Consider the following 12,287-nt stretch of genomic DNA (forward strand, 5'->3'; position numbering starts at 1 on the left):
TGATAGCTTAAAAATCGATGAGCCTGGCATCGTTTTATTGACACCCCTTTAAGCCTGCATGTTTTGACCGGAGGCCAGGGCCAATGAAATAGCAAAATTTCAGTGGAAGAGTTGGTGTCTTGGCGAGACACGATTTATTAGTACTATAAAACATAGGAAAATGATCTAATCCACTTAAAGGGTTAATCTTTTTGGATATGATATCTATGATTCTAATTCACTTATGTCTTTTCATGGGATGTCATGATTGGTGAATGCAAATTTTATATTTGAGATTACTTAGTTCTTACCATGGCCACATAAGAGGGTAATCGTTTGATAATCCTCGTTAATCCAAAGATATAAATTATAAAAGAATTGACCGCGTATGTCCGAAGATATAAAAGAATGAACATCACCACAGCACATGCACGAGAGAGCGAGAGAGAGAGGGGTCAGTTGACTGGTATTTTCCACATTGATCTTCCATGGCTGTCGTTTATGACGTGCTACAAGCAACAGCATTTACCAACAATTTGTGCACCAGTTTTCTCAGCATGAGATCATAGTGTTATTGATATTCATATTGGCTGTGTTATGTTAAAAATATCCTAGTTACCAGAGTCTGATTACCATAAGATGCGAGGAAAACTTGTAACACATATTAAATACATGGCACTAACAAAAACACTGGTCTGAGGAGCCCGCGGACTTGTAACTTACGGCCATTCAGGAAGACCTCTTATCAGAGCAATTGAATAAGAAATGGTCATCATATCTGCTATAACCACTGAAAATCATTCACATGCTGGCTTGGTGTCAAAGCTGCTCAAGCAGATTGCAAAAGCTTGGAAGGCAGAGAGTGGGTAGCGATAATCCATCGTGAAGATGTCCTTTCCAATTTTACCAAACTGCAAAATCACTTTTTCTTGCTCTGCAGCTGGTACATTGTGTGATGGGTCAACAGCTGCCACAAGCTGGAAATTCTTAACAGAGGCTACTGTAACACGACCTTTGAAATTTAGGCACCAACACTGTAACTGCTCATGCCATCGAGGGGCCTTATTTTTAAGCATAAGTGCTTCTCTAGAGTGCTGTGATGCGGCTGGTGAACTTGAAGGACTAGGGGAAGATAAACTTTTGAGTGCCTCCTTTCCTTTAGAGCCCGATGAGGGAAAAGATTTATCATCAAATGACTGAGGAAACGATTTTGGTGTTGGAGCATTGCCACCCTCCTGCACCGAAGACACTGGAATTGAGTGCATGACACAATGCATTCGCCTAGGCCCTCTAGTACGAAGGACATTCAGTTCATAGGAAATAGCTGCCACGCCGTAGTTACAAGCAGGTACTCTTGGAGATACTTGCTTTGCATGGAATCTTCTGCTCGAGCGACCGTTTTGGTGAACCGGAGCAACAATTGGAGGTTGGCTATCATAAATGGTAAACTTCGTGCCCAGAAAATTAGACCTGAGTAAATTTTTCATAAAAGTTGAGAACAGAGAAGGGAAGACAAATTCATGCCAAAAACAATTGCTCAATCTATTGCTGCTACTTACCTCAATTTTCCAACATATGTATTGCTGGCTCGGGAAAAGTCATCTGCAACCAAGGAAATGATGAAGTCTGTACTAGTTGCTCTTCTGATCTTCTTAGCTGCCAGCAATAGTTTATCGTTCTCATCCTCAGCTGTCATGTAGTGAATTTGTTAGTGTCATGACTTTAGGTGTAGTCCATTGCCATCTGATCCAGCATTGCGTTGGATTATTAAAATAAGCATGTTCTTCAACATTATACTTTAAATGACCATTATAATTCCTCTTATATCACATTTGCAACTTTGTTGGGGAAAAAGGGAAGAACAACTATATAGTTTGTAGCCATAAAGCTTCAATTGATTATCTGCCTTCCAACTGCTATGATTAATAACAGAAGACTGTATTCAACAAGCTACATCAAGAATGCAAAATGGCATAAGCTAGAGAAAGTAAACTGAGGGCTGCATCCCCCCATGATCAAAATGCTTAGATACCGTTTACTGAATAACCAAGTCATGTGTCAAATGACGACGACAAAGCATGATAAGGTAATAAATGATCAGATTAAGCAATCAGTACTGCTCAAAGTACGTAGACCTAGAAAGAGCATTTATTATAAAATTATTGACTCCAGAAATAGCGTGCATCCAGATGAATAGTTTAATCATCCTTGCACTGTGCGAAAAGATACTACTAAAAAGAAAATCATGTAAACAAGGATTCTTAAATTGGCTGTACTAGGAAATCTTAGATCCAACACAACCTAGTCCTTGTAAGCAGGTATAACCATGTTCTGTGTCACAACGTATCAACCCTATCAAGGCAACAAACTGATAGCAAATATAAGACACACTTCTCCAACAAAGCTACTGCAAAGCACCAACCTAGAAAAATACCCATTAACTGGTTGGTTCTCTAGCCTGTCTATAAGTTCATATGTGAATGGAACATGTGTCAAGGAAATGCGCATCACCATATTAGTTAAACTAGTTTTTTTAATGGGAATCTTAAAAGTGATTTGTAGGCTTCTACCATAAAAGCAGTGCTCACTCTCGTCTTCTTTGATAGAATTAACTTTATACTGCGTACATAACTATCAACAAGAGCAAAATACTTTTTTGTCAAAAAGAGCAAAATACTTGCAGGCATACAACCAAGCAGATTCCTATGTCTGAGTCGCACAATGGAACATACAGCGAAATTGAAATGAACATATGAAAACGCTGAGAAGCTAGTAGATAGGGAACATAAATAGGAAATCTACTTCGAAATTGAAATGTGACTCCGAAAATATAAATGCGAAGCTTGTAGATAGAGAACATCACTTACATGGGGTGAGACCAAAATGCAACCGATAAACTGATGCTGCTCTATCCCTTTTAATGAAGCACTGAATTGGCGATTCACGAGGCCCCGGCTAGTTGAGAAAAAAGAAGATAATGCAGAACTAAGACCAGATTCTACTCAACGTCAAACCATACAAGATACAGGATGAACTTAAATGGATACCTGCTTCAATGAAATGGGAAAGGTGAGCCTCCCACATTCCTCTGGAGTTTTGACAATCTCCTTAGTTATATCCCTCCATGACTTGCAGACTGCTGCACAAAAAACAACAACAGCCCTATCAGGCCATGATGTCTCACTCTCTTCAACCCTCCGTATTATGTCCAAAAGAAGCTCTGGGGGCAAGTTTGCCCACTGCCCTTGTTGGATCAGCTCAGACACAACCACATCTGGTGCTATATGAGACCTGGTACGGTGGCGCCAATGCTTCCCTTCCAGTCCTCTCCTAGATATATTCCCAATCCCTTCTTTCATCTCTCTCAGCTCACGCACAATGCTCTTGAATGACATTTCGGAAGATCATACCAAGCGCACCTACAGTTCAATGCCATCCACATAAAGACTCATCAAACCTCTGCTTTCAGAAACCCGAGTTAGTGACCTAAACTTTTAATACTGACTTTCTCCCTACAACCAGATCTATGAGCTAATTCTTGGCTATAGGAGATGGACCCTTTTAGATGGACGAAAACCGAATGAGATCAAACAAGGACCTCGGTTGTCTAAAAAGCGAGAAGATAGCAAAAGGAGGTAAAGTTGAGGTTTTGATTACAAAGAATTGCATGTAAAGGTATATAAAGGAACAATAATTTCAAAATTTCTAAAATGTCATTGCCCAGCTAAAGAAGATTGAACCTTTCCAATATCTATGATCCACATTTTATAATTTTCAGACGAAAAACCTTCCCAAAAAAAAAAGTCCCGAACCAAATTAAATGGGAATTATCACAAAATAAGCAAAATGGAGCAAAAAAGGAACGTTGTATGTAAACAAGGACTTAAAAATTGGAACTTTGAGACATGTAAGACAAAATGGAGGAAATTGATGGCAGCCCACCTGAGCAAATTGTGTGATTGAAAAACCAAAAAGTTATAGAGATCGGCGCAAGAAGCAATCAGATCGGAGAATTCCGGCGAATGCAGTCCATCTTCTTTTCCGGGCAGGGTGTAGGAGAAAACCCAGATCAGTTTCGCATTACTCTCCTTGACACAGCGCCGGAAACACCAAGCAACCACCGTCGTCTCCGTCTCCGACGCCGTTCGGAGGGAAACGCGCCACCGGCAACAGGACTCCTCCTCTCTTTTTCCTCCTCTCCTCCCACTAGTACAATGTCTGGAGGCCTTTACCCTTCAGATTGGAGACTCGAGTCAATAGCAAAAAACGCACCAGAAACACGCACGTCCACACTAAAAATAACACACAATTGATATTCCATGTAGACCACTAGCATTGTATTGTAGACTATATAATAGCAGTGGCAACATTATTAAGGATTTTATTTAGTGTAATGAAAAATGGTAGAGGGATCCTTCCAAAAAAAAAAAAAAAAGGTGGAGGAATTCTAATAGTTGGTAAATGAAGGGCTAAGATTTATTAACAGTGATAAAAAGGGCGAACTTTTTACACGTGGCAGATGGGGATCCCAAGGAGTCCTTATTAAGTGGGTCCCTATGGAGGAAGGCATGGTCTGATGCAATCAATTTATCTGATGGAATGTAGATATCAACTTGATAATCACAATTACCTAAATTAATCACCCATCAGGCCATCGCCCGCCTGCGCACACTTTTTTGTAAAGGTGTTTTTGCCGGAACTTCAATACGTAGATGGATAGAGACTGGAAAGCAAGGAATCCGAGGAGAGGGAAATTGGAGGGAAGAGCAGAGCTGAATGGGAATACTGCATTTAATAAATTATTAATACCCTTATGGTACTAGGATGGCTTAATTAATTGCCAACTTAGAATAATTAAGAACCGGATTGCCATAACCTGTTGAAGTCATCAAAATCTAGTGGCTCAAAACTCAAAGGGAAATAACGAGATAATAGAGTATTTTTATCTTAGAATGTGTACGTATTACCAAAAAGAAGGAAAGAATTTAAAGAAAGTGTGTAGTAGAACTGGACTGTCATACAGCCAAGACATGCACACAGAAATTGACCGAAAATTCCAACAAGTTTTCCAAAATCGAGAAATTATGGGTGATTGTGATTGGTTCAATTTGCGAGTTAAATTTGCCAGACAGAAGTTCAAACAAATCAAAGGTACTGCGTAGATGCTGGTGGAGAATCTAAACTGAGATTAAGCGGCCTCCTCCTCTTCTTGTTTTTAGCCAAGTTGCCTTGTTATTGATGTGGACTCCATGTCCTGACCTGCGCAGAAGTTTTCTATTACTAGTACTACTATAATGGAATGGAGTACTCCTTATTAGCTGTAACATTTTTACGAGTAGGCCCTGTTAGTTTTATGCATGTGGTTTATGAATATGTGGGACGGTGGTGACCATAAACATTCATTCATATGGGCATCCTCCCCGATCATCGTGATTGTGTAAAAATTGCTGTCATCTTCGACGGGGGATAAGGTCGGGTAGCCAGCCACCCACGATCCCCTAATCCCATTCCCATGTTTCGCCATTTGATGCTTGAGCATGTATATCAGTCTTACTCTTGCCAGCCTAGTTCATTCTTTGTCCTTTTTTTTTTTTTTCTTCTCGTTTGGTATTAATTGTCATTGAATTCCAATCATAATTATTATGAGTCAACAAAGAATCTTTTGAAATCATGGATTGCTTACAGAAATTGTTGCATAGTATCCACTAATGCAATCTTTCTTTCACTGTCGAAACTTGTGAGTAGTCATTTTCTACAAGAATTTCTTTTGTTTTCTTGCAGCTTCTTCAGCGTATCCATGGATCTACTTTCATTTGTTTATGGTTCCGTCTTGGTGGGTTCATATCTCACGTGTATCTTGATTGGTAACCAAAAGATAAATTCTACCAGATGCCAATCATTCACGGACAAGGTTGACCAACATAATCCAATTACTTTAGCATTTTCAGAGTAAAGCTTAGAGATAATTTACGATGGAGGAGAACTTTAGATCCATCCTGCATAATTTATTCGGCATTCATGTCGTTTAATTGATGGTCAAGGTATTATTGTGATTTCGAGAGACTTTATTGAATTCGACATGCAACATTCCAATTTCATTTTATTGATGGTAACAATCCAGTTTCATTTTATTCTTTTTGTTAATTTGTATTGTTTTGGACTGTCAAGATATTGCATGCATATTGATAAAGAAGATATAGACTCAACTTAATTACATTGGCTTTTAAACCACTTTCGGTTGCATAACTTCATAAATTTTGTAAAGAAAGTTATGTTATGATGCATGGAAAGGAGCCAAATCCTAAGAAAAAGAATAATTGAGGTCAGAAAAGGAGATTTTGGCAGAATTTCATGCTTCGACCTTTCTCTTACCTTAAAAGTAACATTAACTTTTGAAAAAGTCTCTCCCAAATGATAAAAAATGGTGAAGTCTTCGCTTAGCAAACTTTTCTTTTCTTTTCTCCCGTCAAGTCCTTTCTGAAAAAAGCAATTTTTGGTGGGTACGCATGTTAAGCAACCGCAATTAACTATGAAAACATCCCTGTTTGAAGCCCAATCGGCCCTTTTTTTTTTTTTTTTCTTTCTTCTTCTCTTCTTAATCAGCCCTTTTTGGCGTCAAAGTTTCTGAACCATAAACAACCTCACACAGATTCTGTAACTTATAACAGTAAGTATTTTTCTAAAGTAAGAGAAACCCTTATCACTGGACGCCCTTGTGGATTAATTTGTGAAAGCTGCCCAAGTTATTCTTTAGACGTGCTAGCTTTTGACCTTGAGATGGATGATGAGTAAAAATATCCAGGGGCTTGCAGACAAAGAAAGATATTAGTCCATACCATCATGGATCCGCAATCTAATGGTTTTTCAAGACAATGTGTGTGTCATTATTTCCTCATACTTCAAAGGTGCAAAGTGGCTTTAGCTCCTAGTCTTCATGTCTTTGAAGTTTTCTATCCTACGTACAAATGGGCTAAGTTGAAGTAATATTGATCATCTAATAATAGTTGATGGCAAGGATGGAAAAGCAAATCAATTAGTATATCAAAATGTTAGTAAAAACCCAAATTCCATTGCAAGAAACAGTTCCGAGTAGTTTCCATATTGTAAGTCAACAAAAAAACAGCAATTATTACAGAATCTCAGGTGACTAGTTGAAAGAAACAACTCTAGTGGAAGAATCTACCGTCTGTGATTAATGCTAATGCGACCTTAAATTGGATAATGAAAATAACATCACTTAAAAAAAAAAGCTTGTTCCTTTACCTTAACGGTAAAGCTCAAGGAGCACTTCTACTGGGGGTTCGGTTGGTCTCACGTAACTCTCATCAGGTCCTAATTTGTCAACAGTTTCCTGAGCAAAAATGTTTCTGCAATCTTCTTGGCTTATACTTGGTGGCTTTCTAAGCCTCTACGTCAGCCAATTCCCTCAAAACCCCTGTCAGAATTTATGTTCACAAGCTTTAGCGTGCAGCATTTTCACATCCCCCTCCACCTAATCGGTTACTATCTGGCCTTCTCCCTTAACGAATTGGAAATGCGTGGCCGTATAAATACGATTATGCTGCATTGCCTTCTCAATCTCATCTATTCATAGTTGAAGAGAAAAGGCAGTACTTCGTGCTTTTCTCCCTAGCAAAATGCCACACAGGAATAGCTTATTTTCCGCGTTAAGCATTTTTCCCTTGGGGTTTCTTTGGTTCATTTGTCTGCCTGCTGAGGCTGCACTTAAGACGTACCAGTTTGATGTGAGTTAATTGCACGCACACTTTTCTCATTTTCCTATGCTTGTCGTAATCTCTCTATCAGGTCGTTCCGGCTACGGATCATGGAGTATGATCTTAACCATGTTGCTTTTTCTCCCTTAACCATGTTGCAGATTCAAGTGAAGAATGTGAGTAGGTTATGCCATGCAAAACCTATTGTTACAGTAAATGGGAGGTTTCCGGGGCCTACTGTGTATGTTAGAGAAGGAGATAGAGTTCAAATCAATGTTACCAATCATGCACAATATAACGTGTCTATTCACTGGTAGGAACAAAAACAGCTAACCAAAGTTGCCACAAGTTTTTTGATGTTATTTCAAATTAGCCAAAAGGTATCATCTGATGAATCTTGTTGGCAGGCACGGATTAAAACAATATCGTAATGGTTGGGCTGACGGACCTGCTTACATTACTCAATGTCCAATCCAGACTGGAAGTAGCTATGTTTACGACTTCAATGTGACGGGACAAAGAGGTACCTTGTGGTGGCATGCCCATATTCTTTGGCTAAGAGCCACTGTTTATGGTGCAATTGTGATCCTGCCGCAACAAGGAACACCCTTCCCCTTCCCAAAGCCAGAGAGGGAAGAAGTTATTTTGCTAGGTGAGACTCATTGATGTACCTGTAGTCTAATTCAAATACTGTGTGCAGTCTAATGTAGCATACCAAAAGTTCTGTAGATAAAAAAAAAAAAAAAAAAAGCTTCTGCAGATGAATGGGTAAAAAGAGAAGAAATTAACCAAGGAAATCAGACAAGAGGAAACAAGGATAATTACTGATTTTGTTGTAGATCTCTACAACTACAAGGCTACAATTGAAGTATAATAGACAATTTTTGCTGTTAAATAATTTGATCATATGATATGCTAGCTAATTTAAACTTGCCCCATGTCAAAGTATACAAGGTACGATCCATGTGATTCTTAAAGGAATGAATTATAAACTTATAACGAAGTAGATGCATAAATTAAGCCACCTTGGGTTGTAGTAGGGTTTAAGGGAAAGTTAGCTAACTTAATGAGACCAAGCCTTATACACAAGACAGTTTTTGGATTATCTTGCTGGAAAATAAACATTTTTTTTTCTTGAGGTACAATACAACTGTAAACTTTTCTTTGTCTATCTTTTAATCTTCAAAATAAAGGATGGGACGATTTGTATTTGGTGCAGGGGAATGGTGGCATGCAGACGTTGAAAAGCTGGTAAACAAAGCAAACCAGTTAGGCTCACCTCCAAACAAGTCAGACGCGCACACAATCAATGGAAAGCCTGGACCACTGTTTCCATGCTCTGAGAAACGTAAGGAATTGACAGATAAGAGGGCTTTTCAGATATATGGATATCACTTTTATCATTGTACAACGTTGTGGGCCTCAGAAAATCCTAAGCAATACATTGGTATCACTATCACCTATGGAAGTTAACTAACACCTGCATTCGATTTACCTCTTTCAGATACTTTTGTCATGGAAGTTGAACAAGGCAAAACGTACCTGTTGAGGATCATCAATTCGGCCTTAAATGACGAGCTTTTCTTTGGTATTGCTGGTCACAGCATGACTGTAGTGGAAGTTGATGCGGTATATACCAAGTCATTTGCCACTCAGGCCTTGCTGATCGCTCCAGGCCAGACAACCAATGTTTTGGTCCACGCAAATCAAATTCCAGGAAGATATTTCATGGCTGCCAGACCTTTCATGGATGTTCAACTTCCCGTAGACAACAACACCGCAACAGGCATCCTTCAATACAAAGGCATCCCTAATACAGTTCTTCCAACGCTTCCTCATTTACCCAAGTCTAACGATTCAGCATTTGCCTTCAGATATAACAAGAGGCTCAGAAGCCTGAATTCACCACAATTTCCCACAAATGTTCCTCTACAAGTTGACAGGAACCTGTTTTACACAATTGGTCTAGCAAGGAATTCTTGTCCCGCCTGTTTAAATGGAACCCGATTAATGGCTTCTTTGAACAACATCTCTTTCACTATGCCCGAAACTGCGCTTCTTCAGGCGCATTATTTCAATGTTAAGGGGGTTTTTAAAACTGATTTCCCCGATCAGCCTCCTAAGCCATTTAATTATACCGGTGCACCCCTCACAGCCAATCTTAAGACCACTATAGGCACAAGGCTCAGTAAAATTGCATTTAACTCAACTGTTGAATTGGTATTACAGGATACTAATCTTCTCTCCGTTGAATCACACCCTTTTCATCTTCATGGTTACAATTTCTTTGTTGTTGGAACTGGGATTGGAAATTTTGATCCTGGCAAAGATGCACCAAAATATAACTTGATCGATCCGCCAGAGAGAAACACAGTTGGTGTTCCTACTGGCGGTTGGACTGCCATTCGATTTAGAGCTGATAATCCAGGTGCATTCTTGGGGTAGTAAACAATCTTTAAACGTTAATTTGATGATTTTACGCTCACATATATTGATTTTTTGGTCTAAATTGTACGTATAGGAGTGTGGTTCTTGCACTGTCATTTGGAGATTCATACTGGATGGGGACTGAAAACAGCATTTGTTGTGGAAGATGGTCCAGGGGCAGATCAGGGTATTCTACCTCCACCGAAGGATCTCCCAAAATGCTAGTTGCTGGATTATTTGATTCAGCCAATCTCAGTGTTTGTACAGGAAAACATTTCTTGTGAAATTGCAATTAATTTGTTTATGCCTCTCAAAAAAAAAAAGATAAGATGGTCGGAGGCTATTTGAGTGTCATACTTCAGACGCAATCCTAAAGGTGCCAACAAAGTGTAAAAAGTCAGAATTTTCCTTGGGATATTTGTTGGAACTGCAAAGTGTAATAAAGTCCAGATGCATTAATGTCAATGGACTTCCATTTTTTATTTTTTTTTAGTTTTTTCATGGCTGGGTATGCTTCCAAGATTTATCAACTAAAAGAGTTGGCCGATCATGTGAAAATACTACTCCTACTACTACTAGTAGATGATTATTGAAGGGACAAAAGGGTGGTCTTACATCATTATGAAATAATTGAAATTCTCTTACAATTAAAAAAAGAAAAGAAAAGAAGATATATTGTTAAATCAGAAACATTAGAGTGGGAAACAACTAATCAATGACAAATAATCCTGAAGGACATGAATTATAATAATGGACCCAAAGAACAAACTCAAGGCCCTGAAGATTGGTTTTTTCGACTGTTAAGGGGTAAAGCCCAAAGACTTTCTGAGCCCAAACCAGAAACAGTCCTTCTAACTAAAAAGTCATAAATTAGACTCCGAAAAGGATTAAACTCCGAAAAGGAAAAAAGAAAAGAAGAGCAAAGTTAGAAGAATTTCGATGAATATATATATATATGTAAAAAAATACTATACTACACAATGCAGGGAATATCCGAATTTCGCACGGGGAACATTTTTTAACGTTCACCAGCCATCTTTGAGCATTCCTCAGCTTGAAGAAACTGTGTAACGCACGCAGATATACGTCCTTAAAAGAAGCTGATTAAGTATACGACTTAGTATATAAGTAAAATATTTTCCAGAAAAAGATGGTGACTGCATCGTCCCTGTTGAACACGTGGTCGGTCGTCAATCCATCCTTAACATCCCCAAACAAACCTCGGCGAGTCAAAAGGTGATTAGTGTTGGTTTTATTAGCTTTCTGGGCCCTGCTTTTTTTTTTTTTTTTTAATTAACAGTGTTTGACATTGTTTGAGCTTGCTAATCTGTTACACCAGATACGCAGGGATGGCATTTGCAAGCGTTGGTAGCTCAGAAAATCCTTGTTTGGGTATCAAAGTTACACAAGGCCAGGGAAATCTGCCCAAGGTCATTTTGACTTCTTCCCATGGCAGGTACTTCACTAAATCTTGTTCAATTCTTAGTAATTAGCCCCTAGATGTTGATCCTTGCTATTATATTATGTCATTGGAGCATATCCCCTGTTCGTTTCAGTATGTCTGGGTTATGTGTGTTTTGAGTTTTATGGTTAAATTGCTGGAAAGCTCGTATCTAGATCGTTTTCTGGTGCTTCAAGGTTGTGGATTGGGATTTATGAACAATTCATGGATTTAGAAAAGAAAAAAATAATTCTCCCTAAGAGTTTGTGTTGTGTTTTACTAGGTATACTCTTCTGGTGTTAAATCAAGTTTTACTTGATTAGTGTACAGTAGCTAAACCTAGCTTTGACGGACTCGTTAACTTCATTGCAAAATCATGTAAAAAATATTATGCACTTTCTTTCCAATACACTGGCTTTGAGGATGCACAATACTAGCTTTTCTGTGTCTATCATAGGATGATGTGCGAGCTGCTTTGAAGCATGACATCAGTTCACATGATAGATTTGATAAGTATGTGAGTTAACTTTTCCATCACGATGTTTTAGGTGAACCAGAGTTTCTGAGTTGGCATAGCCAAAGGAGCAGCATCCATAAGTCGTATACACTTGCAAGAACTTGGCCAATACTCCTTTGTGAAGAATGTTTTGATTAAGGGGAAATGTGAATCTTGCTATTACTTTTCTGTTATTAAATCTGAGGTGTTGATAAAGTAGACTGAGAAC

The 12,287-nt window shown here is 38.7% G+C and overlaps 2 protein-coding genes across 3 annotated transcripts; one reads left to right on the top strand and one right to left on the bottom strand.

Moving 5' to 3' along the window:
* Positions 1-526: 526 nt before the first annotated feature.
* LOC140011049 (tubby-like F-box protein 5) lies at positions 527-4,349 on the bottom strand. Of its 2 annotated transcripts, none has more exons than XM_072058965.1 (5): positions 3,922-4,349; positions 3,027-3,438; positions 2,847-2,934; positions 1,539-1,668; positions 527-1,449 (listed from the first exon to the last, which is right to left on the bottom strand). In XM_072058965.1, the coding sequence occupies exons 2-5, from the start codon at positions 3,372-3,374 to the stop codon at positions 777-779; spliced, it is 1,239 nt and encodes a 412-aa protein (XP_071915066.1). In that variant the 5' UTR covers positions 3,375-3,438; positions 3,922-4,349; the 3' UTR covers positions 527-776. The 2 variants fall into 2 exon arrangements, with proteins under 2 accessions (XP_071915066.1, XP_071915065.1); XM_072058964.1 differs by having other exon boundaries at positions 3,027-3,398; positions 3,922-4,346.
* A 3,229-nt stretch (positions 4,350-7,578) lies between these two features.
* Positions 7,579-10,586, top strand: LOC113698364 (laccase-11-like). The gene is made up of 6 exons (XM_072058963.1): positions 7,579-7,724; positions 7,856-8,007; positions 8,102-8,346; positions 8,914-9,042; positions 9,199-10,122; positions 10,216-10,586. Exons 1-6 carry the CDS (start codon positions 7,617-7,619, stop codon positions 10,344-10,346), a joined length of 1,689 nt encoding a protein of 562 aa, XP_071915064.1. The 5' UTR covers positions 7,579-7,616; the 3' UTR covers positions 10,347-10,586.
* Positions 10,587-12,287: the final 1,701 nt, after the last annotated feature.

The sequence above is a fragment of the Coffea arabica genome, chromosome 7e (genome assembly GCF_036785885.1).
Source record: "Coffea arabica cultivar ET-39 chromosome 7e, Coffea Arabica ET-39 HiFi, whole genome shotgun sequence".
In the NCBI taxonomy this organism is placed as follows: domain Eukaryota; kingdom Viridiplantae; phylum Streptophyta; class Magnoliopsida; order Gentianales; family Rubiaceae; genus Coffea; species Coffea arabica.